At 47.8% G+C, this 27,274-nt stretch overlaps 1 protein-coding gene across 2 annotated transcripts in view; it reads right to left on the bottom strand.

Annotated features, from left to right (window-relative positions):
* SPTBN1 (spectrin beta, non-erythrocytic 1) overlaps window positions 1-27,274 on the bottom strand; it is a 393,630-nt gene that overhangs the window by 127,108 nt on the left and 239,248 nt on the right. For both annotated transcript variants that reach the window (XM_068233127.1, XM_068233128.1), the window contains 6 exons: window positions 19,963-20,116; window positions 12,999-13,869; window positions 12,772-12,909; window positions 9,135-9,891; window positions 3,722-3,924; window positions 1,016-1,106 (listed from right to left, as the gene is read on the bottom strand). In XM_068233127.1, the coding sequence (XP_068089228.1) occupies window positions 1,016-1,106; window positions 3,722-3,924; window positions 9,135-9,891; window positions 12,772-12,909; window positions 12,999-13,869; window positions 19,963-20,116 (2,214 nt within the window). The remainder of the gene's footprint in view (window positions 1-1,015; window positions 1,107-3,721; window positions 3,925-9,134; window positions 9,892-12,771; window positions 12,910-12,998; window positions 13,870-19,962; window positions 20,117-27,274) is intronic.

The following is a 27,274-nucleotide window of genomic DNA, read 5'->3' as shown; positions in this document are numbered from 1 at the left end:
GTGGGCATCACATACCTCCCGGCATCCATCTGTGTGCATTACGTACATGTGTGGGCATCACATACCTCCCGGCATCCATCTGTGTGCATTACGTACATGTGTGGGCATCACATACCTCCCGGCATCCATCTGTGTGCATTACATACATGTGTGGGCATCACATACCTCCCAGCATCCATCTGTGTGCATTACATACATGTGTGGGCATCACATACCTCCCGGCATCCATCTGTGTGCATTACATACATGTGTGGGCAACACATACCTCCTGGCATCCATCTGTGTGCATTACATACATGTGTGGGCATCACATACCTCCCAGCATCCACCTGTGTGTATTACATACATGTGTGGGCATCACATACCTCCCGGCATCCACCTGTGTGCATTACATACATGTGTGGGCATCACATACCTCCCGGCATCCATCTGTGTGCATTACATACATGTGTGGGCATCACATACCTCCCGGCACCCATCTGTGTGCATTACGTACATGTGTGGGCATCACATACCTCCCGACATCCATCTGTGTGCATTACATACATGTGTGGGCATCACATACCTCCCGGCATCCATCTGTGTGCATTACATACATGTGTGGGCATCACATACCTCCCGGCATCCATCTGTGTGCATTACATACATGTGTGGGCAACACATACCTCCTGGCATCCATCTGTGTGCATTACATACATGTGTGGGCATCACATACCTCCCTGCATCCATCTGTGTGCATTACATACATGTGTGGGCATCACATACCTCCCGGCATCCACCTGTGTGCATTACATACATGTGTGGGCATCACATACCTCCCGGCATCCACCTGTGTTCATTACATACATGTGTGGGCATCACATACCTCCCGGCATCCATCTGTGTGCATTACATACATGTGTGGGCATCACATACCTCCTGGCATCCATCTGTGTGCATTACATACATGTGTGGGCATCACATACCTCCCGACATCCATCTGTGTGCATTACATACATGTGTGGGCATCACATACCTCCTGGCAATCTTGGAGGAACTTCTGCATTTCTCGGTTGTCCTTCAACCGTGATAAAAGATCATTTGCTGCCTCTCGATTTCTCTTATGCCTAAAAAAACCGAAAACTTAAAATATTAATTGCATAAAATAAGTTTACCACTAAGAAGGTAAAGAGATCATGAGCTGAAGCTCGGGATCAGAATGAGATCCTCACGTGTAGAGAGGGAAGCCTCAGGATCCTATTGAGTCTTCCCCCGGTGGTCCCCTGCCGCTGAGCGCGGCCCGTCTCCACATTGGGAACGCGCAGTTCCTCTTCCTGCAGCGTGGCCACGCAGTAGACTCATGAGCACGGCTGCACATGCGCACTAGCACAGAGCCCACAGCATCAGTTTACTGCACATGTGTGGGTGGTCTGGCATCCTCCGCCGCTGAGTGCGATCCGTCTCCACATTGGGAACGCGCAGTTCCTCTTCCTGCAGCGTGGCCACGCAGTAGACTCATGAGCACGGCTGCACATGCGCACTAGCACAGAGCCCACAGCACCAGTTTACTGCACATGTGCGGGCGGCCCCAAGCAGCTACTGAGCCGCCACACTGCAGGAAGAGAAGCTGCGCGGCCCCAATAGGATTAGTGACAATACATAGTAGGGGCGTGAGGGGAACATCAGAGGAGCGAAGGAAGCCGCCTCAATAGTTTCCTGAGGCGTCCCTCTCTTTAGGTAATTATTATTATTGATTTATAAAGCACCAACATATTCCGTGGCGCTGCACAAAGTATCTCAATACTTCAGCATGGGTATTCTTCAAATAGATAAATATTGCACACCTTATTTGGCCCCATGATAAAGTATGAACAAGACAAAGCCAATTTGTAGTTTTAGATTAAAGGCGCGTACACACGCCATACTTCCGTAAACGACGAGTCTGCCAGGTCCTCCCGCAGGGCGGACGTTCTGCCGACAGTAGCACGTGTGTACACACGCCATACTTCTGCAAACGACGGGTCTGCCAGGCCCTCCCGCAGAGTGGACGTTCTGCCGACAGTAGCACGTGTGTACACACGCCATACTTCCGTAAACGACGGGTCCGCCAGGCCCTCCGGCAGGGCGGACGTTCTGCTGACAGTAGCACGTGTGTACACGCGCCATACTTCCGTAAATGACGGGTCCGCCAGACCCTCCCGCAGGGTGGACGTTCTGCCGACAGTAGCACGTGTGTACACGTTGTCGGCAGACTGATGAGGCTGTTTCTGAACGATCTGCTGTCTGCCGACAGCGCGTACACACATGCTTCTGTCGGCAGAACCTCCGCCCAGCGGGAGGGTCTGGCGGACCCGTCGTTTGCGGACGTATGGCGTGTGTACGCACCTTTAGGCTGGACTCATAGTCAGTTTCTCTGCACGTTTTCTGCACAGGAAAAAGAGAACTAATGTTAATCAATGTAGTAGATAAGAATTTCGCTGCACCGATCTCAGAATAAAAGTCCAATTTTTATTGACACAATAGTGGAGAAACAGCAATACATCTATATAAGCTGTATGTCCACAATTGCCTCAATAAGAATTGGACTTTTATTCTGAGATCAGTGCAGAGGAATTCTTATCTACTACAGTTACCTGGCTTTTTGGAGTTCTCCTCCTGATCACAGCAGGTGCAGTGGTTGCAGCGACCTGTTCCCTGGATTGTAATGTTAATCAATGGGCTAGTTGACACTTAAATGCATTTTCCACATGCAGAGAAACTGACAGCAATGCAGCCCTGACAACTGATGCATAAAAACTGATGCAGAAAACGAATGTGGATCCAGCCTAAGGCCTCGATTCCACTTGCAACGCAGGCGACCATGAATCTGACACCTTGCAGAGGAGACCCTGTACAACTGCATATGGGGGGGGGGGGGGTAACCCTGACGCCTTGTAGAGGAGACCCTGTACAGCTGTATATGGGGGGGGGGGGGGGGGAGTGAGGTAACCCTAACCCCCTGACACCTTGTAGAGGAGACCCTGTATATGGGGGGGGGGGGGGTGACCCTGTCGCCTTGTAGAGGAGACCCTGTACAGCTGTATGGGGGGGAAGTGAGGTAACCCTAACCCCCTGACACCTTGTAGAGGAGACCCTGTACAGCTGTATGGGGGGGGGGGGAGTGAGGTAACCCTAACCCCCTGACACCTTGTAGAGGAGACCCTGTACAGCTGTATGGGGGGGGGGGTAACCCTGACGCCTTGTAGAGGAGACCCTGTACAGCTGTATGGGGGGGGGGGGAGTGAGGTAACCCTAACACCTTGTAGAGGAGACCCTGTATATGGGGGGGGGGGTGACCCTGTCGCCTTGTAGAGGAGACCCTGTACAGCTGTATGGGGGGGGGGGAAGTGAGGTAACCCTAACCCCCTGACACCTTGTAGAGGAGATCCTGTACAGCTGTATGGGGGGGGGGGGGAGTGAGGTAACCCTAACCCCCTGACACCTTGTAGAGGAGACCCTGTACAGCTGTATGGGGGAGGGGGGGGGGAAGGGTGGTAACCCTAACCCTCTGACACCTTGCAGAGAAGACATTGTACAACCAAGGAGAACCCGATACTTCAAAGCACAGAACTGCAGCAAGTGCACCTGGATAGACCGTCTTACTGTCTTGTGCCCAATATGCTATACAAGGCAGTACCTCAAAACTGCTCCAGCCAGCTTACCCATACAAGAGAAAGCAGTGATGAGAGAAGCCCTCACATACCTGCTGTCAATAGAGTCAACTTTTTCCTCAATTTTATCCGAGTTGATGTTGCCGTCTTTGACTAATCTTCTGCCGGTATCCACAACCGCATTGATCTTCTCTTCACTGGCGTCCATCGTGGTCATGAAGTCCTCCTGTTTCTTAATGGCGGCTTCAGCAGCTTCCAAATTACTGGGCATTTCAGTGTGTGCCAAGACGTATTCCTTCACGGGAAAAACACAGAACCAATCACATGACCACACAGTGCCAGCAAGCTTGTCTGCCTCATATAATCACATGACCACACAGCTCCAGCAAGCTTGTCTGCCTCATATAATCACATGATCATGCAGCTCCAGCAAGCTTGTCTGCCTCATATAATCACATGACCACACAGTGCCTGCAAGCTTGTCTTCCTCATAATCACATGACCACGCAGTGCCAGCAAGCTTGTCTGCCTCATATAATCACATGGGCACACAGTGCCAGCAAGCTTGTCTGCCTCATATAAATCACATGACCACACAGCTCCCGCAAGCTTGTCTGCCTCATATAATCACATGACCACACAGTGCCAGCAAGCTTGTCTGCCTCATATAATCACATGGGCACACAGTGCCAGCAAGCTTGTCTGCCTCATATAATCACATGACCACACAGCTCCCGCAAGCTTGTCTGCCTCATATAATCACATGACCACACAGTGCCAGCAAGCTTGTCTGCCTCATATAATCACATGGGCACACAGTGCCAGCAAGCTTGTCTGCCTCATATAATCACATGACCACACAGCTCCCGCAAGCTTGTCTGCCTCATATAATCACATGACCACACAGTGCCAGCAAGCTTGTCTGCCTCATATAATCACATGACCACACAGCTCCAGCAAACTTGTCTGCCTCATATAATCACATGACCACACAGCTCCAGCAAGCTTGTCTGCCTCATATAATCACATGACCACACAGCTCCAGCAAGCTTGCCTGCCTCATATAATCACATGGCCACACAGTTCCTGCAAGCTTGTCTGCCTCATATAATCACATGACCACACAGCTCCAGCAAGCTTGTCTGCCTCATATAATCACATGATCACACAGTGCCAGCAAGCTTGTCTGCCTCATATAATCACATGACCACACAGCTCCAGCAAGCTTGTCTGCCTCATATAATCACATGACCACAAAGCTCCAGCAAGCTTGTCTGCCTCATATAATCACAAGGCCACACAGCTCCAGCAAGCTTGTCTGCCTCATAATCACATGACCACACAGTGCCAGCAAGCTTGTCTGCCTCATATAATCACATGACCATAAAGCTCCAGCAAGCTTGTCTGCCTCATAAAATCACATGACCATACAGCTCCAGCAAGCTTGTCTGCCTCATATAATCACATGGGCACACAGTGCCAGCAAGCTTGTCTGCCTCATATAATCACATGGGCACACAGTTCCTGCAAGCTTGTCTGCCTAATATAATCACATGACCACACAGTGCCAGCAAGCTTGTCTGCCTCATATAATCACATGACCACACAGTGCCAGCAAGCTTGTCTGCCTCATATAATCACATGGGCACACAGTGCCAGCAAGCTTGTCTGCCTCATATAATCACATGACCACACAGCTCCAGCAAGCTTGTCTGCCTCATATAATCACATGACCACACAGCTCCAGCAAGCTTGTCTGCCTCATATAATCACATGACCACACAGCTCCTGCAAGCTTGTCTGCCTCATATAATCACATGACCACACAGTGCCAGCAAGCTTGTCTGCCTCATATAATCACATGGCCACACAGCTCCAGCAAGCTTGTCTGCCTCATATAATCACATGACCACACAGTGCCAGCAAGCTTGTCTGCCTCATATAATCACATGACCACACAGCTCCAGCAAGCTTGTCTGCCTCATATAATCACATGACCACACAGTGCCAGCAAGCTTGTCTGCCTCATAATCACATGGCCACACAGTTCCTGCAAGCTTGTCTGCCTCATATAATCACATGACCACACAGTGCCAGCAAGCTTGTCTGCCTCATATAATCACATGACCACACAGTGCCAGCAAGCTTGTCTGCCTCATATAATCACATGACCACACAGCTCCAGCAAGCTTGTCTGCCTCATATAATCACATGACCACACAGCTCCAGCAAGCTTGTCTGCCTCATATAATCACATGACCACACAGCTCCAGCAAGCTTGTCTGCCTCATATAATCACATGACCACACAGCTCCAGCAAGCTTGTCTGCCTCATATAATCACATGACCACACAGTTCCTGCAAGCTTGTCTGCCTCATATAATCACATGACCACACAGTGCCAGCAAGCTTGTCTGCCTCATAATCACATGGCCACACAGCTCCAGCAAGCTTGTCTGCCTCATAATCACATGACCACGCAGCTCCAGCAAGCTTGTCTGCCTCATATAATCACATGATCACATAGCTCCAGCAAGCTTGTCTGCCTCATATAATCAGATGACCACACAGTGCCAGCAAGCTTGTCTGCCTCATATAATCACATGACCACACAGCTCCAGCAAGCTTGTCTGCCTCATATAATCACATGATCACATAGCTCCAGCAAGCTTGTCTGCCTCATAATCACATGACCACACAGCTCCAGCAAGCTTGTCTGCCTCATAATCACATGACCACGCAGCTCCAGCAAGCTTGTCTGCCTCATATAATCACATGACCACACAGCTCCAGCAAGCTTGTCTGCCTCATATAATCACATGACCACACAGCTCCAGCAAGCTTGTCTGCCTCATATAATCACATGACCACACAGCTCCAGCAAGCTTGTCTGCCTCATATAATCACATGACCACACAGCGCCAGCAAGCTTGTCTGCCTCATATAATCACATGATCACATAGCTCCAGCAAGCTTGTCTGCCTCATATAATCACATGACCACACAGTGCCAGCAAGCTCGTCTTCCTCATATAATCACATGACCACTCAGTGCCAGCAAGCTTGTCTGCCTCATATAATCACATGACCACTCAGTGCCAGCAAGCTCGTCTTCCTCATATAATCACATGACCACGCAGCTCCAGCAAGCTTGTCTGCCTCATATAATCACATGACCACACAGTGCCAGCAAGCTTGTCTGCCTCATATAATCACATGACCACACAGCTGCAGCATGCTTGTCTGCCTCATATAATCACATGACCACACAGCTCCAGCAAGCTTGTCTGCCTCATATAATCACATGACCACACAGCTCCAGCAAGCTTGTCTGCCTCATATAATCACATGACCACACAGCTGCAGCATGCTTGTCTGCCTCATATAATCACATGACCACACAGCTCCAGCAAGCTTGCCTGCCTCATATAATCACATGGCCACACAGTGCCAGCAAGCTTGTCTGCCTCATATAATCACATGACCACACAGTGCCAGCAAGCTCGTCTTCCTCATATAATCACATGACCACTCAGTGCCAGCAAGCTTGTCTGCCTCATATAATCACAGGACCACACAGTGCCAGCAAGCTTGTCTGCCTCATATAATCACATGACCACACAGCTCCAGCAAGCTTGTCTGCCTCATATAATCACATGACCACGCAGCTCCAGCAAGCTTGTCTGTTTCTTATAATTACATGACCACACAGCTCCAGCAAGCTTGTCTGTTTCTTATAATTACATGACCACACAGCTCCAGCAAGCTTGTCTGCCTCATATAATCACATGACCACACAGCTCCAGCAAGCTTGTCTGCCTCATATAATCACATGACCACACAGCTGCAGCATGCTTGTCTGCCTCATATAATCACATGACCACACAGCTCCAGCAAGCTTGCCTGCCTCATATAATCACATGGCCACACAGTGCCAGCAAGCTTGTCTGCCTCATATAATCACATGACCACACAGTGCCAGCAAGCTCGTCTTCCTCATATAATCACATGACCACTCAGTGCCAGCAAGCTTGTCTGCCTCATATAATCACAGGACCACACAGTGCCAGCAAGCTTGTCTGCCTCATATAATCACATGACCACGCAGCTCCAGCAAGCTTGTCTGTTTCTTATAATTACATGACCACACAGCTCCAGCAAGCTTGTCTGTTTCTTATAATTACATGACCACACAGCTCCAGCAAGCTTGTCTGCCTCATATAATCACATGACCACACAGCTCCAGCAAGCTTGTCTGCCTCATATAATCACATGACCACACAGCTGCAGCATGCTTGTCTGCCTCATATAATCACATGACCACACAGCTCCAGCAAGCTTGCCTGCCTCATATAATCACATGGCCACACAGTGCCAGCAAGCTTGTCTGCCTCATATAATCACATGACCACACAGTGCCAGCAAGCTCGTCTTCCTCATATAATCACATGACCACTCAGTGCCAGCAAGCTTGTCTGCCTCATATAATCACAGGACCACACAGTGCCAGCAAGCTTGTCTGCCTCATATAATCACATGACCACGCAGCTCCAGCAAGCTTGTCTGTTTCTTATAATTACATGACCACACAGCTCCAGCAAGCTTGTCTGTTTCTTATAATTACATGACCACACAGCTCCAGCAAGCTTGTCTGCCTCATATAATCACATGACCACACAGCAGCAGCATGCTTGTCTGCCTCTTATAATCTGGCACCCTCTCTCTTAGTGATAGCTGATCTCAGCCCCCTCAGCTCGGGGCGCTGGCTGTGTATGTCAGTTTCCTTGGAACCCTTACACCCGTTTCCTGGAGTGTTGGGCACCCTCTCTCTCAGTGATACCTGATACCTGCCCCCTCAGCACCGGGTGCTGGCTGTGTATGTCAGTTCCTTGGAACCCTTACACCCGTTTCCTGGAGTGTTGGGCACCCTCTCAGTGATACCCGATACCTGCCCCCTCAGCTCGGGGTGCTGGCTGTGTATGTCGGTTCCTTGGAACCCTTACACCCGTTTCCTGGAGTGCGAACCCCACTGTGTCTGGTCTTATCCCATTCTGAAATCTCAGATCTGAGCTGCTTAACACGTCCCATCCTACCACTGTCTCCTGTATTACTCTAAGCTGTCACTGAAGATCCTGGCTTTCTCCTTTCCATTCTGCCGTAACAGGTCCTCTACGCATCCTGGTCCATCCCACTCAGTTGTTACTCTTTCCTGCCCCTCCCACTTTGCCATTATAGCTTTCTATAACTTGTTGTTTCATCTTGTTCTGTCATTTTACCATTCCAGCTGGCCAAATGTTTCCTGCTTGCAGAAGGATGGTTAATTGTGAAGGTAGGCATAATAATGAAAAACCATAAAGGGTTTTGACCATTCACATTATTTGTTCTCAAAAAATGTTTTGGGCACCACCATTTATTTCTAAGTTTTTACCACATTACGTATAAATGCTAAGTGATAACAGATGATGGTAAATGAGGCACTATTGTATTATAAGACATGCCAACATACCTGGTTATTAAGAAAGGCCTCTGCTTGCTTCGTATCTCTTAGGAAGATCTGATAAGCATGGGACTGGGAGAGAAGGTTTTGTCGGTTTTCCCACATTTTGTGAAGTTCGTTCCATCCAGTGTCAAGAGCCTGGAGTCGCTGACGCAAGAACATGTACTGAGCATCTGTCTGTCCCTGTGTCACCAACTCACCCATGTCCCTCATCTTCTGATAGTCCTCTTCATAATTGTTAATTTCATTCTTAATGTTTTCGTGTTGAGTCAGCAGCTTCTCTGCTTCTGCTAATGTGTTTGGCATATCCTCTGAGGCTATGGCTGTCTGTGTCCTTGATAACCAGGACTGGAAGTCATCCAGGTCTCGGAGGAACTGCTGGAGTTTGCTGGCTTCACCAAGAGACTCCTCTCGGTTTTTCAGGGTGGTCTTCATTTCTTCCCACACGTCGTTGATCTCTGCCAGTCTACTCATGATGGCCTGAGCTTGGTCAGGGTGCTCAGCTTCCAGTTTTTCAGCTTCTTTCTGAAGATCCGATAATTTGGCCTCAATAGCGGCCAAGTCACGTTCCATACCAGTTAACTTCCTCTGCAGGGCCATGACTCCAGCCAGGTCATTACCCAGATCCTGAGTTGATTCGATCACTTTGGTCTTTTCCCTTATCCAGGATTTTGTTTCATTGCACTCAAGATGGTAGTTCTGGATACTCAGTGCTGAACTTAAAGCATCCTTCGTCCTGTCAACCAATTCTCTGAACTGTCCCCACCTAAGCCAAGCAGAAAAGTCATCATTAGGCTTTGGGTTTTACACAGTTATTTCATTCCAACAGTAAATAAAAAGGATGAAAACCTGCAGGCAGAGTTCTTACACCGTCTGCAGCAATGTCAGGCGCTGCTACAGCTGGAATGCCTACTGGTGTCGGGCCTGGGGCAAGTTTGCTGAGTTTATTTTCTTCTATCTGAAGTTCACCTTTAACATATACTTCAGGAATGAACATACTATACAATATTGGAGGGTTAATAAAGCACTTACACCACTTGTAGTTCTAAATCACTGATGGATGCCTACTGTGTGTGAGTTGCATAAGTCCTCTTTCTCAGGAGCAGCAGAAGGCAGAGAATTCACCGCCTTGTCAGCTGATCCCATCCACCGGCCAGACACGTGCAAGCGATCAGCACAGGCAGTGGACACGCCCCCACGTACCTGCATCTAAGTGTGGCAGTTGGCATGCTCCAACACGACATGAGATGCATGTTGTTGGCGTGTAACGCTGCTGTGTGTTTAGCTGTCTGGGCAAAATAGCCCTAGCGCATGCGTTATACTGTGTGTGAACTGCAATGGACACTGTACATTGGCAGTGATCAGTTATAATACAGTACTGTGAACAGGCTCATAGAATTGTATGGGCAGTGATCAGTTATAATACAGTACTGTGAACAGGCTCATAGAATTGTATGGGCAGTGATCAGTTATAATACAGTACTGTGAACAGGCTCATAGAATTCTATGGGCAGTGATCAGTTATAATACAGTACTGTGAACAGGCTCATAGAATTGTATGGGCAGTGATCAGTTATAATACAGTACTGTGAACAGGCTCATAGAATTGTATGGGCAGTGAGTTGACATGCAGAATAATTCTGCAAGGCAACTCATGCAATGTGAATGCAATGTTATTCTGACAAACCAACTACAGCAATATTCACTATTCCTTTATTTGAACATTCTTTATATATTCCTTGTAAAACAATTGGCTTTTTTATTAGAAGGGCCAATGGTTTTTTATTTAATCATTTGTTATCCAACTCATTTCTTCCAAAATAGTAGGCTTAATATGAACTATTTAAGAGACTCTGTAACACAATTTTCAGCCTTATTTCTTCTATCCTGTAAGTTCCTATACCTGTTCTAATGTGGTCTGGCTTACTGCAGCCTTTTCGAGTTGCAATGTCTCTGTATTATATCTAATCTTTTTTTCTTTGTCGAGCCTTGTCAGCCCAGAGAGGAATGTGCTGTGATAGGGAGAAGTTATGCACCCCTCCCCCACGCCCCCTGCAGGCTGTGTGTGTGTGCTGTGCGTTTGAGTCACTCCCAGCCGGTCTGTGACCTTGTGAACAGCTGTGAGTGCAGAAAGATCAGTTCAAAGCCCAGACAAGCAGCCAAGGCAACAAGTGGGAGAAATATTACAGCAGTGAAGTCACGTTTGAGGGGAGCCTCTGCAAACAGGCACCTGCTCTGATGATCTATTTCCTGTTTGGCGGCCATCTTCATTGTTTACAAAAACAATGAATAAAACAGTGATTTTATCACCAAGAAAGCAGCAGCGAAATTGTCACAGAGGGGGCTAGGAGAAGACTACAAACAGGCTGGTACTTTTATTTATGTAAGATTTTCACAGTACAGATTCTCTTTAACTTGCAAGAGTTGTGGCCTAGAGACAGAGACCTATAAGGTTGGACATATTTGATAAGAATTAAACATTGAAAAAACATGCTTTTTAAGGATTCTATTTACCGTATTTTTCGGAATACAAGACGCACTTTTTCTTCCCCAAAACTGGGGGTAAAAAGTGGGTGCGTCTTATATTCCAAAGGTACGGTATTTTTGCCCCATAACATACTTACCGGATCCTGCCGCCGCGATCCTCGCCTCCTTCGTCTGTCCGCCGTCATCCAATGTCGCAGCAGCAGTCATCAGAGGGTCCAGCAATCCCATCCAGTATCCCCGCTCTTTAAGTGTCCAAGTCGCCGGCTCCTGTTCACTGCAGCCATGCTTGTATGCAGGCTCGCGGTGATCACCCGGTGATTACGCGCTGCTGGGGCCGCCTTCCTCCATAGTTACGGCGTCCTCTTCTTAGATACAGTGACCCCTTCTGTGTGACGAGCGGCGCATGTGCGCCGGGGTCACGCATGACGTCAGGCGCACGTGCGCCGCTCGTCACGCAGAAGGGGGCACTGTAACTAAGAAGAGGACGCCATAACTATGGAGGACGGCGGCCCCGGCAGCGCGTGATCACCGCGAGCCTGCATACAAGCATGGCTGCAGTGAAGAGAAGACGGCGACTTGGACACTTAAAGAGCGGGGATACTGGATGGGATTGCTGGACCCGCTGATGAAACCTAATGGGACCCTCAGATGACGGCTGCTGCGACTCTCGGATGATGACAGGCAGATGGAGGAGGGGAGGATCGCGGCGACAGGATCAGGTGAGATGCAGCAGGGGTGTAGTGTAGTGTAGTTTGGGTTGGCTGGAGGGGTTACTTAGTGAAGTGTAGTGTAGTTTTGGTTGGCTGGAGGGGTTACTTAGTGAAGTGTAGTGTAGTTTAATTTGGCTGCAGGTGTTAGTGAGGGAAGTGTAGTATACTGTAGTGTAGTGTAGTTGTTGTAGTAGGGGTTAGTGAAGTAATGTGTAGTTGATGGGGGCAGCAGGGGTAAGGGAAGTGTAGTGTAGCAGGTGTTAGTATAGATGGGCAGTGTAGCTTAGATAAAGACAGTTTTTGGGGAGTTAGAGGTCCATAAGAAGCCCCTGCACCATAGATGCACCTAGGTTTAGTTTATTTTTTTTTCCTGATTTTTGCCCTCTAAATCTAGGTGCGTCTTATATGCCGGAGCGTCTTATATTCCGAAAAATACGGTAACAACCAACCTGGTGTTTAGTTTCTCTTGTTGTGCTTTAATTTCATTCTCACTCGGATGTCCGCTGTGAATCAACTGACGGGCAATCTGGTTCACAACAGCAACTCGTGACGCCTGGTTGTTCATTTCTGGCTCGAGGCTTTCAAATCTAAAACACAGCAGAGGAAACAAATATCATACTTTCATTTCAGCAGGCCTAGAATAATAATATAATAATAATAAGAAAGCTGCAGCTACCTGTGCTGAATAACTTCCAGATCTTCCAATTTCTCAGGTATCTGCAAATGGTTCAACCACTGCTCCTTCTCAACAATCCACAGTTCACAAGCGTCCGCTTCGCTGAACATCTTGTACAGTGTGAGGGCATCTTGCAGGGCTTGTTTCCTCAGTCGTGTTAGTTCAGCTAGTTCCTTGTATCTCTCCTCTATTCCAGATAACCTGCTCTGCACTTCATGAGACTCGATCTGCTCCTGAGGAAGGGCAGCGGCTTGCTCATGAAGAGCGTCGATGGTGGATTTGTAACTTGCTATTTCCTCCGCCACATCCTTGTGTTTCTTGACTAAAGTCTGAGTAGAATACTCCTCATGTCCGACATCATTACTTGACACAACCCTCAAGATGTCCAACATCCAGGCATCAATGTCATCGGCATCTGCCTGGAACTGGTGGAAGCTAGACGTTTCTTCCAGACGTTTCTTGCGAATAGAGGACAGCTGCTCCAGGTTAGCCCACTGTTCTTGAATATCCTTGATGCGTTCTCTTATCTTCTCAGATCCAAAGTGTTCCTCTGCGATCATCTCCTCTCCTTCCTTTATGGTCTGCAGCAAGTGTCCACTGCGTCCGCTCATTTCATCTTCAAAGGCTTTGTGTTCGCTTAGGAGGCGGATGACGCTGGTCAAATCCTTCCCATAATCGTCAGAAGAGATGATCTGCTCCTTTTCTCTGATCCAGCCCTCCTCTTCTGCCATTTCCCAGAAAAACTTCCATAGCCGCCTAGACTCCTCCAAACGTTCCCGTCTTTCAGCTGCCAGTTGACAAAGTTCTTGGTAGCAGAACTCCATATGGGCTACACGGTCACGGATGATTTGAGGGTCGCAAGGTTTGTAACCTGTATGAATAATAATAGATTTGGAAGATTTTAGAAACACAGTCCAGAAAAAAAATCAACTTTTGCAAAATATTTTCAACACAACCATTACTCTTCCACTGGTATATATCCAAGATACAGCCACAAATGTAGCTGTTCAGCAAACACTTGCGTAAGACTTGTACACTCTCCTCAGCATGGCATATGAAACGCCTGGTTATCACGGCTACCAGGGGTTATTATTATTATTTATTACATTTAAATAGCGACAACATATTACGCAGCGCTGTACAATAAATAGGCTTACAGACAATGATAACAGGGGTGACAGCACAATACAGGTAACAGACCATAGATACAACCATACAGGCAATAGCAATAAGATACACAACAAAATGCAGATAGTGGTACAATGCCAGGTCATACACTGGAGTGGTAGTGGTAAAAATTACCAGTTCCAAATTCTGGGTAAAGTGCACACAGTCATGTATGATACACAAGGGAAGAGGGCCCTGCCAAAGGCTTACAATCTAGAGGGAGGGGTTGGTGACACGAAAGGAGGGGGTGCATCAAGAAGTTATTGGCAGAAAGGATTAGGGTAGTGTTGAGTTGATGTAGGCCTCCTTGAAGAAGTGAGTTTTGAGTGCTTTTTTGAAGGTGTTGAAGGTGGGAGACAGCCTGATGGGCAGTGGTAGAGAGTTCCACAGGATGGGGGCAGCTCTAGTGAAGTCTTGCAGTCTGGCATGGGAGTGCAAGATGCGTGGGGTGGTTAGGAGGAGGTTGTTGGAGGAGTGAAGTGGACGGCCAGGTGTATATCAGCTGACCAAGTCAGAGATGTAGCTTGGGCAGGACTTGTGTATGGATTTGTAGGCCAAACATAGGATCTTGAAGCTGATTCTAGAGCAGGCATGGGCAAACTCGGCCCTCCAGCTGTTAGGGAACTATAAGTCCCACAGTGCATTTGCCTTTATGAGTCATGACTGTGGCTATCAGACACCTGCAATGCATTGTGGGACTTGTAGTTCCTTAACAGCTGGAGGGCCAAGTTTGCCCATGCCTGTTCTAGAGTGAATTGGAAGCCAATGAGGGGAGTTGTGGAGACAGAGCGGCCCCAAATAGCCTGGTTATTATACTGAGGAGGGGTTATACAACTCCTTAATATACAATTGGGGGCAACTATGGTAAATGGCTCCATATATAAGATTGTATCTGTGTTATAAAAAACCTGCAAACTAGAATGCATAAACAGTTGCATAAGGAAGGACCTTTCAGACCCTTTGCACAGAATTGACAAGGCTTGCGCTTCACAATAAATTCAGCCAAGAGAAAAGCAGATGAATGTTTGGTTCTTATGGGTGTCTTCAACAAAGTCCAAGAGGTAACAGTAAATCTGCTAACTAAGAGATGGATAGTGGTGAAGCCCCTCCCCACATTCGCTGTGTGTGACATCACCAGTGCAGTTGGGTTTTCCATTCATTATGATGGATGGGGGAATTTACCGGCAGCCATGCGTTGTGTTTCCGCGGTGATCACAATGCATGGATGGGGGAATTTACCGGCAACCATGCGTTGTGTTTCCGCGGTGATCACGATGCATGGATGGGGGAATTTACTGTAAACCATGCGTTGTGTTTCCGCGGTGATCACGATGCATGGATGGGGGAATTTACCGGCAACCATGCGTTGTGTTTCCGCGGTGATCACGATGCATGGATGGGTGAATTTACCGTAAACCATGCGTTGTGTTTCCGCGGTGATCACGATGCATGGATGGGGAATTTACCGGCAACCATGTGTTGTGTTTCAGCGGTGATCACGATGCATGGATGGGGGAATTTATCGGCAACCATGCGTTGTGTTCCCGCAGTGATCACGATGCATGGATGGGGGGATTTATCAGCAACCATGCGTTGTGTTTCCGCGGTGATCACGATGCATGGATGGGGGAATTTACCGGCAACCATGCGTTGTGTTTCAGCGGTGATCACGATGCATGGATGGGGGAATTTATCGGCAACCATGCGTTGTGTTCCCGCAAGGATCACAATGCATGGATGGGAGAATTAATCGGCAACCATACCTTGTGTTCCCGCGGTGATCACGATGCATGGATGGGGGAATTTATTGACAACAATGCATTGTGTTCCCGCGGTGATCACGGTGCATGGATGGGGGAATTTATTGGCAACAATGCATTGTGTTCCCGCGGTGATCACGGTGCATGGATGGGGGAATTTATCGGCAACCATACGTTGTGTTCCCGCGGTGATCACGATGCATGGATGGGGGAATTTATCGGCAACCATACGTTGTGTTCCCGAGATGATCATGATGCATGGATGGGGGAATTAATCGGCAACCATACGTTGTGTTCCCGCGGTGATCACGATACATGGATGGGGGAATTTATCAGCAACCATGCGTTGTGTTCCCGCGGTGATCACGATGCATGGATGGGGGAATTTATCAGCAACCATACTTTGTGTTCCCGCGGTGATCACGATGCATGGATGGGGGAATTTATCGGCAACCATGCGGCATGGATGGGGGAATTTATCAGCAACCATGCGGCATGGATGGGGGAATTTATCAGCAACCATGCGTTGTGTTCCCGCGGTGATCACGATGCATGGATGGGGGAATTTATCGGCAACCATGAGTTGTGTTCCCGCGGTGATCACGATGCATGGATGGGGGCAGTGGCGTAGCTACAAACCTCTGGGCCCCGATGCGGAATCTGGATGTGGGCCCCCCCCCCCCCCGGCAACAACAGCCCCCCCTCCCCCGACAACACCCGACGGATGCACACACATATCAAAATCCCTATAGCCAGCTATAGGTACCCCCAGTATAGGTAGTCAGGCATAGGTAAGCCAGTATAGTTGCCCCCGGTATAGGTGAGATAGGCAGGCGCCGCCGGTATAAGTTAGATAGATAGGTGCCCCCAGTACAGGTTAGCTAGGTGGGTGCCTCTAATATAGGTAGCCAGAATAGTTGCCCCCAGCGTAGGTTAGATAGGTAGGTGCCCCCAGTATAGGTTAGTTAGGTAGGTGCCTCCAATATAGGTAGCCAGTTTAGTTGCCACCTGTATAGGCTAGCTAGGTGCCCCCAATACAGGTTAGATAAGTAAGTGCCCTCAGTATAGGTTATATAGGTAGGTGCCCCCAGTATAAATTAGATTAGGTCGGTGCCCCCTAGTATAGGTTAGATTAGGTAGCTGCCCCCCAGTATAGGTTAGATTAGGTAGCTGCCCCCCAGGATAGATTAGGTAGCTGCCCCCAGGATAATTAGGTAGGTGCCCCCCAGTATAGGTTAGATGAGGTAGCTGCCCCCCAGGATAGATTAGGTAGCTTCCCCCCAGGATAGATTAGGTAGCTGCCCCCCAGGATAGATTGGGTAGCTGCCCCCCAGGATTAGGTTAGAATAGGTAGGTGCCCCCCAGGATAGATTAGGTAGCTGCCCCCCAGGATTAGGTTAGATTAGGTAGCTGCCCCCCAGGATAGATTAGGTAGCTGCCCCCAGGATAGATTAGGTAGGTGCCTCCCAGTATAGGTTAGATTAGGTAGCTGCCCCCCAGAATAGATTAGGTAGCTGCCCCCAGGATAGATTAGGTAGGTGCCCCCCAGTATAGGTTAGATTAGGTAGCTGCCCCCCAGGATTAGGTTAGATTAGGTAGGTGCCCCCCAGGATAGATTAGGTAGCTGCCCCCAGGATAGATTAGGTAGGTGCCCCCCAGTATAGGTTAGATTAGGTAGCTGCCCCCCAGGATTAGGTTAGATTAGGTAGGTGCCCCCCAGGATTAGGTTAGATTAGGTAGGTGCCCCCCAGGATAGATTAGGTAGCTGCCCCCAGGATAGATTAGGTAGGTGCCCCCCAGTATAGGTTAGATTAGGTAGCTGCCCCCCAGGATTAGGTTAGATTAGGTAGGTGCCCCCCAGGATAGATTAGGTAGCTGCCCCCAGGATAGATTAGGTAGCTGCCCCCCAGGATAGATTAGGTAGCTGCCCCCCAGGATAGATTAGGTAGCTGCCTGTCCCCATAATGGAGGGGGGGCCGCAGCCGCGGGGAGGGCAGCCCGACCTCTTCCTCCCTTCCTCTCCCCGGGCCCCCCCCCTCAGATGCAGAGTAAGCGGCTAACGGAAGCGCTATAGGCAGAACTCACCTCCGTCCCTGGTTCCAATCGCCGCTGATCTCCTCTCTGGCTGGCTCTGCATAGATGCTTACACACGCAGCTTCCTGTTTAGCCGGAAGCTGCGTGTGTAAGCATCTATGCAGAGCCAGCCAGAGAGGAGATCAGCGGCGAGTGGAACGCAGGGAGGTGAGTTCTGCCTATAGCGCTTCCGTTAGCCGCTTACTCTGCATCTGAGGGGGGGGGCCCGGGGAGAGGAAGGGAGGAAGAGGTCGGGCTGCCCTCCCCGCGGCTGCGGCTCCCTCCTACCAGCGCGAACGGGCGCATGGCCCTGCAAACGGAGATGGGCCCCCCGGGCCCCTCCCCCGCCTCCTCAGGAGCCGGGCCCGGTCGCCAAGGCGACCGCTGCGACCACGGGCCCTACGCCCTTGGATGGGGGAATTTATCGGCAACCATGCGGCATGGATGGGGGAATTTATCAGCAACCATGCGTTGTGTTTCCGCGGTGATCACGATGCATGGATGGGGGAATTTATCGGCAACCATGCGTTGTGTTCCCGCAGTGATCACAGTGCATGGATGGGGGAATTTATCGGCAACCATACGTTGGGTTCCCGCGGTGATCACGATGCACGGATGAGGGGATTTATCGGCAACCATGCGGCATGGATGGGGGAATTTATCGGCAACCATGCGGCATGGATGGGGGAATTTATCGGCAACCATGCGTTGTGTTCCCGCGGTGATCACGGTGCATGGATGGGGGAATTTATCGGCAACCATACGTTGTGTTCCCGCGGTGATCACGATGCATGGATGGGGGAATTTATCGGCAACCATGCGGCATGGATGGGGGAATTTATCAGCAACCATGTGGCATGGATGGGGGAATTTATCAGCAACCATGCGTTGTGTTCCCGCGGTGATCACGGTGCATGGATGGGGGAATTTATCGGCAACCATACGTTGTGTTCCCGCGGTGATCACGATGCATGGATGGGGGGATTTATCGGCAACCATGCGTGGTGTTCCCGCGGTGATCACGATGCATGGATGGGGGAATTTATCGGCAACCATACCTTGTGTTTCGGCGGTGATCACGGTGCATGGATGGGACAATTTATCGGCAACCATGCGTTGGGTTTCGGGGGTGATCACGATGCATGGATGGGGGATAGTGATGGGGACAGAGGACATTCTCTGCATTTCTGAAACCCCGTGAATTACGCTGAAGCGTGTAGCTAAAATCACGGTTAAAAATGCAAATGTGGGTAAGAGGCCTCAGTCATTTCACACAGGCCCATTACTGAGAATCTTGTTGGGATTATTTAATAACTCACAGAGATCAGTGAGGTTTAGTAGTAAATGCTTCAGAATCTTACGGGCCCTGGTGCTACTGTGCGCAACACATACATTAAATGACATCCCGTCCTTATATATGCATGTCACGTATTGCAGTTGCTTAAAGCGGATCCGAGAGGAAAAACTATAACAAGTAACTTGTCTATGTATCTTATCTAAAGTTTGGATAGTTAATAAAGCATATCTAGCTGCAAAATGCTTCAAAAGTATATGATTATTTATTCCTGTGATAGAATGAGGGCAGCCATGTTCTGTCTGTCCCATTGTCACAGGCTGAGGGCTGGAGATGCTATCAGCTTGCCTGTGTGTAAATTCAGTCCCCTCTCCTCCTCCCTCTGCAATCAATGGCTAGTAACCTCCTCCTCCTCCTGCCCAGACTGAGCTTTCATAAGCCCTTGCTACAGTGCCAAGGCACAGAAGGAGCTGTGGACAAGGCTTGTTTAGTTTATAGGGAATTAGAGTATTAAAACAAAACAAAAAGTATTTGGCTTGAGGAATGCCCTATAAACAATAGGAAAGGAACACAATTATGCAATGAGTAAAAGTTTATCTCGGATGCACTTTAATAAATGAGTAGGGGGTGGAGTGTTTACACGTATAGGATGTATTTTCCTGTATTTTACCTTCTCCTTCTGTGGCGAATCTCTGAGCTGACGCATTAACTCCTCGCACTCTCTCAGCCTGAATGGCAATGTCTGCCTCCACCAAAGTGTGTTTCTGTAACAAGTCCTCGACCCCCAGCAAATGCTTCCCATAATCCTGAGACAGCAAAAGCACCTGCAAAACAAGAGAGGCAGATTTATCTTTTTTCAAAGGACAAAATGCTTTCATCTTCAACATATCAGCTCCATCCCACGCTCCTCAGTGCATCACAGCCTATGTCACAGCTGGGGAGTCGTATACAGGCCATCATTATACAGGTTATCCGCATAATCGCTTTACTTCTCAGGAGCCTGTAGATCTTGCCACTTGCAATATTGTAGCAATTTCTCAGGTGGGTTCTTTCCTGTTTTCACAGTGAAGGATGGCTTCTTTCACCTGCATGGAGAGCCCTCTGACCGCATGTTGTCTGGTCACAGCACAATCTCCCTCGTACAGGCGCCACACCTCACCTCCAGGCCCAGATGCCTCTTACTTCTGAGCTTTCTCCTAGGAGATCATTTTTCATTTTCTATTTAACATTACTTTCAGGCACTTAACTGAAAAAGTACTGAGAAGTAGGTGAAAAGGTGCTATCGAAATTATTGTGACTGCTTGATTCCTTGTAGCTTAAAATGCATTTCATTGACAAGTTTAAGAATGTCACCTAGGAGAAGAAGTGAATTGCACAGGGGCCCGGGCCTTTTATCTGCTTAGCTGATCATGACATAATGACGGACTTGCCCACACCTGCCATTGAAACAGCCTTTGAGTCAATTGCCCAATTACTTTGAGCCCCTCAGATGAAGGGACTGTGTTCAAAAATGCTTTAGTTGTCTCACATTTTCATGCAATCGTTTTGTTCCCACCACTGAATTAAAGCTGAAGGTCTTCCCTTCACCTGCATCTGAGATGTTTCATTTAACCTTCACTGTTTTAATGTACAGAACCGAAATGAGAAAAGAAAAGTCTTTATACAAATATGTATGGACCTACCTATATATACATAGACATTCTTTGCTCTTCTACATATCCCCAAATACTTGGAGCTCACTTGACCCTTTCCTGATCAGTATTTATGTTGTATGCAGCTTGTTATATTTATGTATGCAGATCATGTAGAATTATAAATATGTTCCAATAGAACTCGGTTACCTTCACTTTGAGCGACATTCTAAGCTAACCCTGACAATGACTCTTTTATGGATCAGGTCTGCAGGGATCACAACCACAAAAGTAGTACAGAGGCGCCAACAGGGTAAAAACAATATTTCTTTAAAATGGATAAAATGAAGTAGGTAGCGGTGGACTTACCCCTCCAAAACAGACACAAAAATTGCTGTTTTAAGCAAAAATCAGTTTATTTACATACTCCGAACAAGGTGCAACGCGTTTCACGGGTATATCCCACTTCCTCAGGCAATAAATAGGAGCATATGTGTGTTGACAGAGGCGCCAGGCTATGTACCGGACCGCATTGGTGATATGCTCCTATTTATTGCCCGAGGAAGTGGGCTATACCTGCGAAACGCGTTGCACCTTGTTTGGAGTATGTAAATAAACAGATTTTTGCTTAAAACAGCAATTTTTGTGTCTGTTTTGGAGGGGTAAGTCCACCGCTATCTACTTCATTTTATCCATTTTAAAGAAATATTGTTTTTACCCTGTTAGCGCCTCTGTACTACTTTTGCAGTTGTTTCCACCCCTGGTGGAGGGGAATTCTTCTTTTTTCCCGATCTACAGAGAGCGACTTCTTAACCACTTAAGGACTGCAGTCATAAAACCCCTTAAGGACCAGAGCCTTTTTTTCCATTCGGACCACTGCAGCTTTCACGGTTTATTGCTCAGTCATACAACCTACCACCTAAATGAATTTTACCTCCTTTTCTTGTCACTAATACAGCTTTCTTTCGGTGCTATTTGATTGCTGCTGCGAGTTTTACTTTTTATTATATTCATCAAAAAAGACATGAATTTTGTCAAAAAAATGACTTTTTTAACTTTCTGTGCTGACATTTTTCAAATAAAGTAAAATTTCCTATACATTTGAGCGCGAAAGTTATTCTGCTACATGTCTTTGATAAAAAAAAAAAACATTCAGTGTATATTTATTGGATTGGGTAAAAGTTATAGCGTTTACAAACTATGGTGCCAAAAGTGAATTTTCCCATTTTCAAGCATCTCTGACTTTTCTGCGCACCTGTCAGGTTTCATGAGGGGCTAAAATTCCAGGATAGTACAAATACCCCCCAAATGACCCCATTTTGGAAAGAAGACATCCCAAAGTATTCAGTGAGAGGCATGGTGAGTTCATAGAAGATTTTATTTTTTGTCACAAGTTAGCGGAAAATGACACTTTGTAACAAAAAAAACAAAAAAAAAAAGTTTCCATTTCTTCTAACTTGCGACAAAAAAAAATGAAATCTGCCACGGACTCACTATGCTCCTCTCTGAATACCTTGAAGTGTCTACTTTCCAAAATGGGGTAATTTGTGGGGTGTGTTCACTGTCCTGGCATTTTGGGGGGTGCCTAATTGTAAGCACCCCTGTAAAGCCTAAAGATGCTCATTGGACTTTGGGCCCCTTAGCGCAGTTAGGCTGCAAAAAAGTGCCACACATGTGGTATTGCCGTACTCAGGAGAAGTAGTATAATGTGTTTTGGGGTGTATTTTTACACATACCCATGCTGGGTGGGAGAAATATCTCCGTAAATGTCAATTTTTTTATTTTTTTTACACACAGTTGTCAATTTATAGAGATATTTCTCCCACTCAGCATGGGTATGTGGAAAAATACACCCCAAAACACATTATACTACTTCTCCTGAGTACGGCGATACCACATGTGTGGCACTTTTTTGCACCCTAACTGCGCTAAGGGGCCCAAAGTCCAATGAGTACCTTTAGGATTTCACAGGTCATTTTGAGAAATTTCGTTTCAAGACTGCTCCTCACGGTTTAGGGCCCCTAAAATGCCAGGACAGTATAGGAATCCCACAAATTACCCCATTTTAGAAAGAAGACACCCCAAGGTATTCCATTAGGAGTATGGTGAGTTCATAGAAGATTTTTTTTTTTTGTCACAAGTTAGCGGAAATTGATTTTAATAGTTTTTTTTCACAAAGTGTCATTTTCCGCTAACTTGTGACAAAAATAAAATCTTCTATGAACTCACCATACTCCTAACGGAATACCTTGGGGTGTCTTCTTTCTAAAATGGGGTCATTTGTGGGGTTCCTATACTGCCCTGGCATTTTAGGGGCCCTAAACCGTGAGGAGTAGTCTTGAAACCAAATGTCGCAAAATGACCTGTGAAATCCTAAAGGTACTCATTGGACTTTGGGCCCCTTAGCGCACTTAGGGTGCAAAAAAGTGCCACACATGTGGTACCGCCGTACTCAGGAGAAGTAGTATAATGTGTTTTGGGGTGTATTTTTACACATACAGATGCTAGGTGGGAGAAATATCTCTGTAAATGACAATTATTTGATTTTTTTTACACACAATTGTCCATTTACAGAGAGATTTCTCCCACCCAGCATGGGTATGTATAAAAATACACCCCAAAACACATTATACTACTTCTTCTGAGTACGGCGATACCACATGTGTGACACTTTTTTGCAACCTAGGTGCGCTAAGGGGCCTAACGTCCTATTCACAGGTCATTTTGAGGCATTTGGATTCTAGACTACTCCTCACGGTTTAGGGCCCCTAAAATGCCAGGGCAGTATAGGAACCCCACAAGTGACCCCATTTTAGAAAGAAGACACCCCAAGGTATTCCGTTAGGGGTATGGTGAGTTCATAGAAGATTTTTTTTTTGTCACAAGTTAGCGGAAAATGACACTTTGTGAAAAAAAAAACAATACATATCAATTTACGCTAACTTGTGACAAAAAATAAAATCTTCTATGAACTCACCATACTCCTAACGGAATACCTTGGGGTGTCTTCTTTCTAGAATGGGGTCATTTGTGGGGTTCCAATACTGCCCTGGCATTTTAGGGGCCCTAAACCGTGAGGAGTAGTCTTGAACCAAAATGTCTCAAAATGACCTGTGAAATCCTAAAGGTACTCATTGGACTTTGGGCCCCTTAGCACAGTTAGGCTGCAAAAAAGTGTCACACATGTGGTATCGCCGTACTCAGAAGAAGTAGTATAATGTGTTTTGTGGTGTATTTTTACATATAACCATGCTGGGTGGGAGAAATATCTCTGTAAATGACACATTTTTGATTTTTTTTACACACAATTGTCCATTTACAGAGAGATTTCTCCCACCCAGCATGGGTATGTGTAAAAATACACCACAAAACACATTATACTACTTCTCCTGAGTATGGCGATACTACATGTGTGACACTTTTTTGCAGCCTAGGTGCGCTAAGGGGCCCAACGTCCTATTCACAGGTCATTTTGAGGCATTTGTTTTCTAGACTACTCCCCACGGTTTAGGGCCCCTAAAATGCCAGGGCAGTATAGGAACCCCACAAGTGACCCCATTTTAGAAAGAAGACACCCCAAGGTATTCCGTTAGGGGTATGGTGAGTTCATAGAAGATTTTATTTTTTGTCACAAGTTAGTGAAAAATGACACTTTGTGAAAAAAACAATAAAAATCCAATTTCCGCTAACTTTTGACAAAAAATAAAATCTTCTATGAACTCATCATACACCTAACAGAATACCTTGGGGTGTCTTCTTTCTAAAATGGGGTCACTTGTGGGGTTCCTATACTGCCCTGGCATTTTACGGGCCCAAAACTGTGAGTAGTCTGGAAACCAAATTTCTCAAAATGACTGTTCAGGGGTATAAGCATCTGCAAATTTTGATGACAGGTGGTCTATGAGGGGGCAAATTTTGTGGAAACGGTCATAAGCAGGGTGGCCTCTTAGATGACAGGATGTATTGGGCCTGATCTGATGGATAGGAGTGCTAGGGGGGTGACAGGAGGTGATTGATGGGTGTCTCAGGGGGCGGTTAGAGGGGAAAATAGATGCAATCAATGCACTGGGGAGGTGATCGGAAGGGGGTCTGAGGGGGATCTGAGGGTTTGGCCGAGTGATCAGGAGCCCACACGGGGCAAATTAGGGCCTGATCTGATGGGTAGGTGTGCTAGGGGGTGACAGGAGGTGATTTATGGGTGTCTCAAGGTGTGATTAGAGGGGGGAAATAGATGCAAGCAATGCACTAACGAGGTGATCAGGGCTGGGGTCTGAGGGCGTTCTGAGGTGTGGGCGGGTGATTGGGTGCCCGCAAGGGGCAGATTAGGGTCTAATCTGATGGGTAACAGTAATAGGGGGTGATTGATGGGTAATTAGTGGGTGTTTAGAGGAGAGAAGAGATGTAAACACTGCACTTGGGAGGTGATCTGATGTCGGATCTGCGGGCGATCTATTGGTGTGGGTGGGTGATCAGATTGCCCGCAAGGGGCAGGTTAGGGGCTGATTGATGGGTGGCAGTGACAGGGGGTGATTGATGGGTGGCAGTGACAGGGGGTGATTGATGGGTGATTGACAGGTGATCAGTGGGTTATTACAGGGAATAACAGATGTAAATATTGCACTGGCGAATTGATAAGGGGGGGTCTGAGGGCAATCTGAGCGTGTGGGCGGGTGATTGGGTGCCCGCAAGGGGCAGATTAGGGTCTAATCTGATGGGTAACAGTGACAGGTGGTGATAGGGGGTGATTGATGGGTAATTAGTGGGTGTTTAGAGGAGAGAAGAGATGTAAACAATGGATTTGGGAGGTGATCTGATGTCGGATCTGCGGGCGATCTATTGGTGTGGGTGGGTGATCAGATTGCCCGCAAGGGGCAGGTTAGGGGCTGATTGATGGGTGCCAGTGACAGGGGGTGATTGATGGGTGGCAGTGACAGGGGGTGATTGACAGGTGATCAGTGGGTTATTACAGGGAAGAACGGATGTAAATAATGCACTGGCGAATCGATAAGGGGGGGTTTGAGGGCAATCTGAGCGTGTGGGCGGGTGATTGGGTGCCCGCAAGGGTCTAATCTGATGGGTAACAGTGACAGGTGGTGATAGGGGGTGATTGATGGGTGATTGATGGGTAATTAGTGGGTGTTTAGAGGAGAGAATAGATGTAAACAATGGATTTGGGAGGTGATCTGATGTCGGATCTGCGGGCGATCTATTGGTGTGGGTGGGTGATTAGATTGCCCGCAAGGGGCAGGTTAGGGGCTGATTGATGGGTGGCAGTGACAGGGGGTGATTGACGGGTGATTGACGGGTGATTGACGGGTGATTGACGGGTGATTGACAGGTGATTGACAGGTGATTGACAGGTGATCAGGGGGTATAGATGCATACAGTACACAGGGGGGGGGAGGGTCTGGGGGGGTCTGGGGAGAATCTGAGGGGTGGGGGGGTGATCAGGAGGGAGCAGGGGGCAGTTTAGGGACTAAAAAAAAAATAGCGTTGACAGATAGTGACAGGGAGTGATTGATGGGTGATTAGGGGGGTGATTGTGTGCAAACGGTGGTCTGGGGGGTGGGCAGGGGGGGGTCTGAGGGGTACTGTGGGCGATCAGGGGGCAGGGGGGGGCAGATCAGTGTGTTTGGGTGCAGACTAGGGTGGCTGCAGCCTGCCCTGGTGGTCCCTCGGACACTGCGACCACCAGGGCAGGAGGCAGCCTGTATAATACACTTTGTAAACATTACAAAGCGTATTATACGCTTCCTATCCGGCGATCGTCGGGTTAACAACCCGCCGGCGCTTCCGATTGGCCGGCGGGTTGACGTCGCGGGTGGGCGGAGCCTATTGCCGGCGGATGCGCGCGCATCCCAGCGCGCGATCCCCGGCCAAAGAGTGCCCCAGGACCTGACGCCAATCTGCGTTACGTGGTCCTGGGGCTGCCACTTTGCCGCCGCCAATATGAAGTAGGCGGTCGGCAAGTGGTTAATCCTGAGTGGGGACAGCTCTAATCTCCTCACCTGCCTTCATAGTGTTTACCTGGACGGTAACCCATGTTTGTGAGTATAACCTACCTATACTTACCTTCCATACCCAATTTACATTACATACTACACTATACTGGGCTCTCGGCGTCTTCCCTTATATTTTGACATAGGGATCACAACCAGTTCCTGGATCACAGGAAGACCGGAGAGGACCATGCAATCTGCTATACAATACAACCAATACAACACAAAACACATTTGCTATAGATTCTCAGGTACAATGTGTCCCAGTAAATGTGATTCATGTAAATCTGTAAAAACAAAAACAATCCCATTAAGGCTAGTGCTACAAGCTCAGCACTGCATTGCGAGTCTT

This window comes from Hyperolius riggenbachi, chromosome 4, assembly GCF_040937935.1.
Source record: "Hyperolius riggenbachi isolate aHypRig1 chromosome 4, aHypRig1.pri, whole genome shotgun sequence".
NCBI lineage: Eukaryota > Metazoa > Chordata > Amphibia > Anura > Hyperoliidae > Hyperolius > Hyperolius riggenbachi.
The sequence above is the reverse complement of the archived record's forward strand: the minus strand, read 5'-3'. Positions and strand labels throughout refer to the sequence as shown.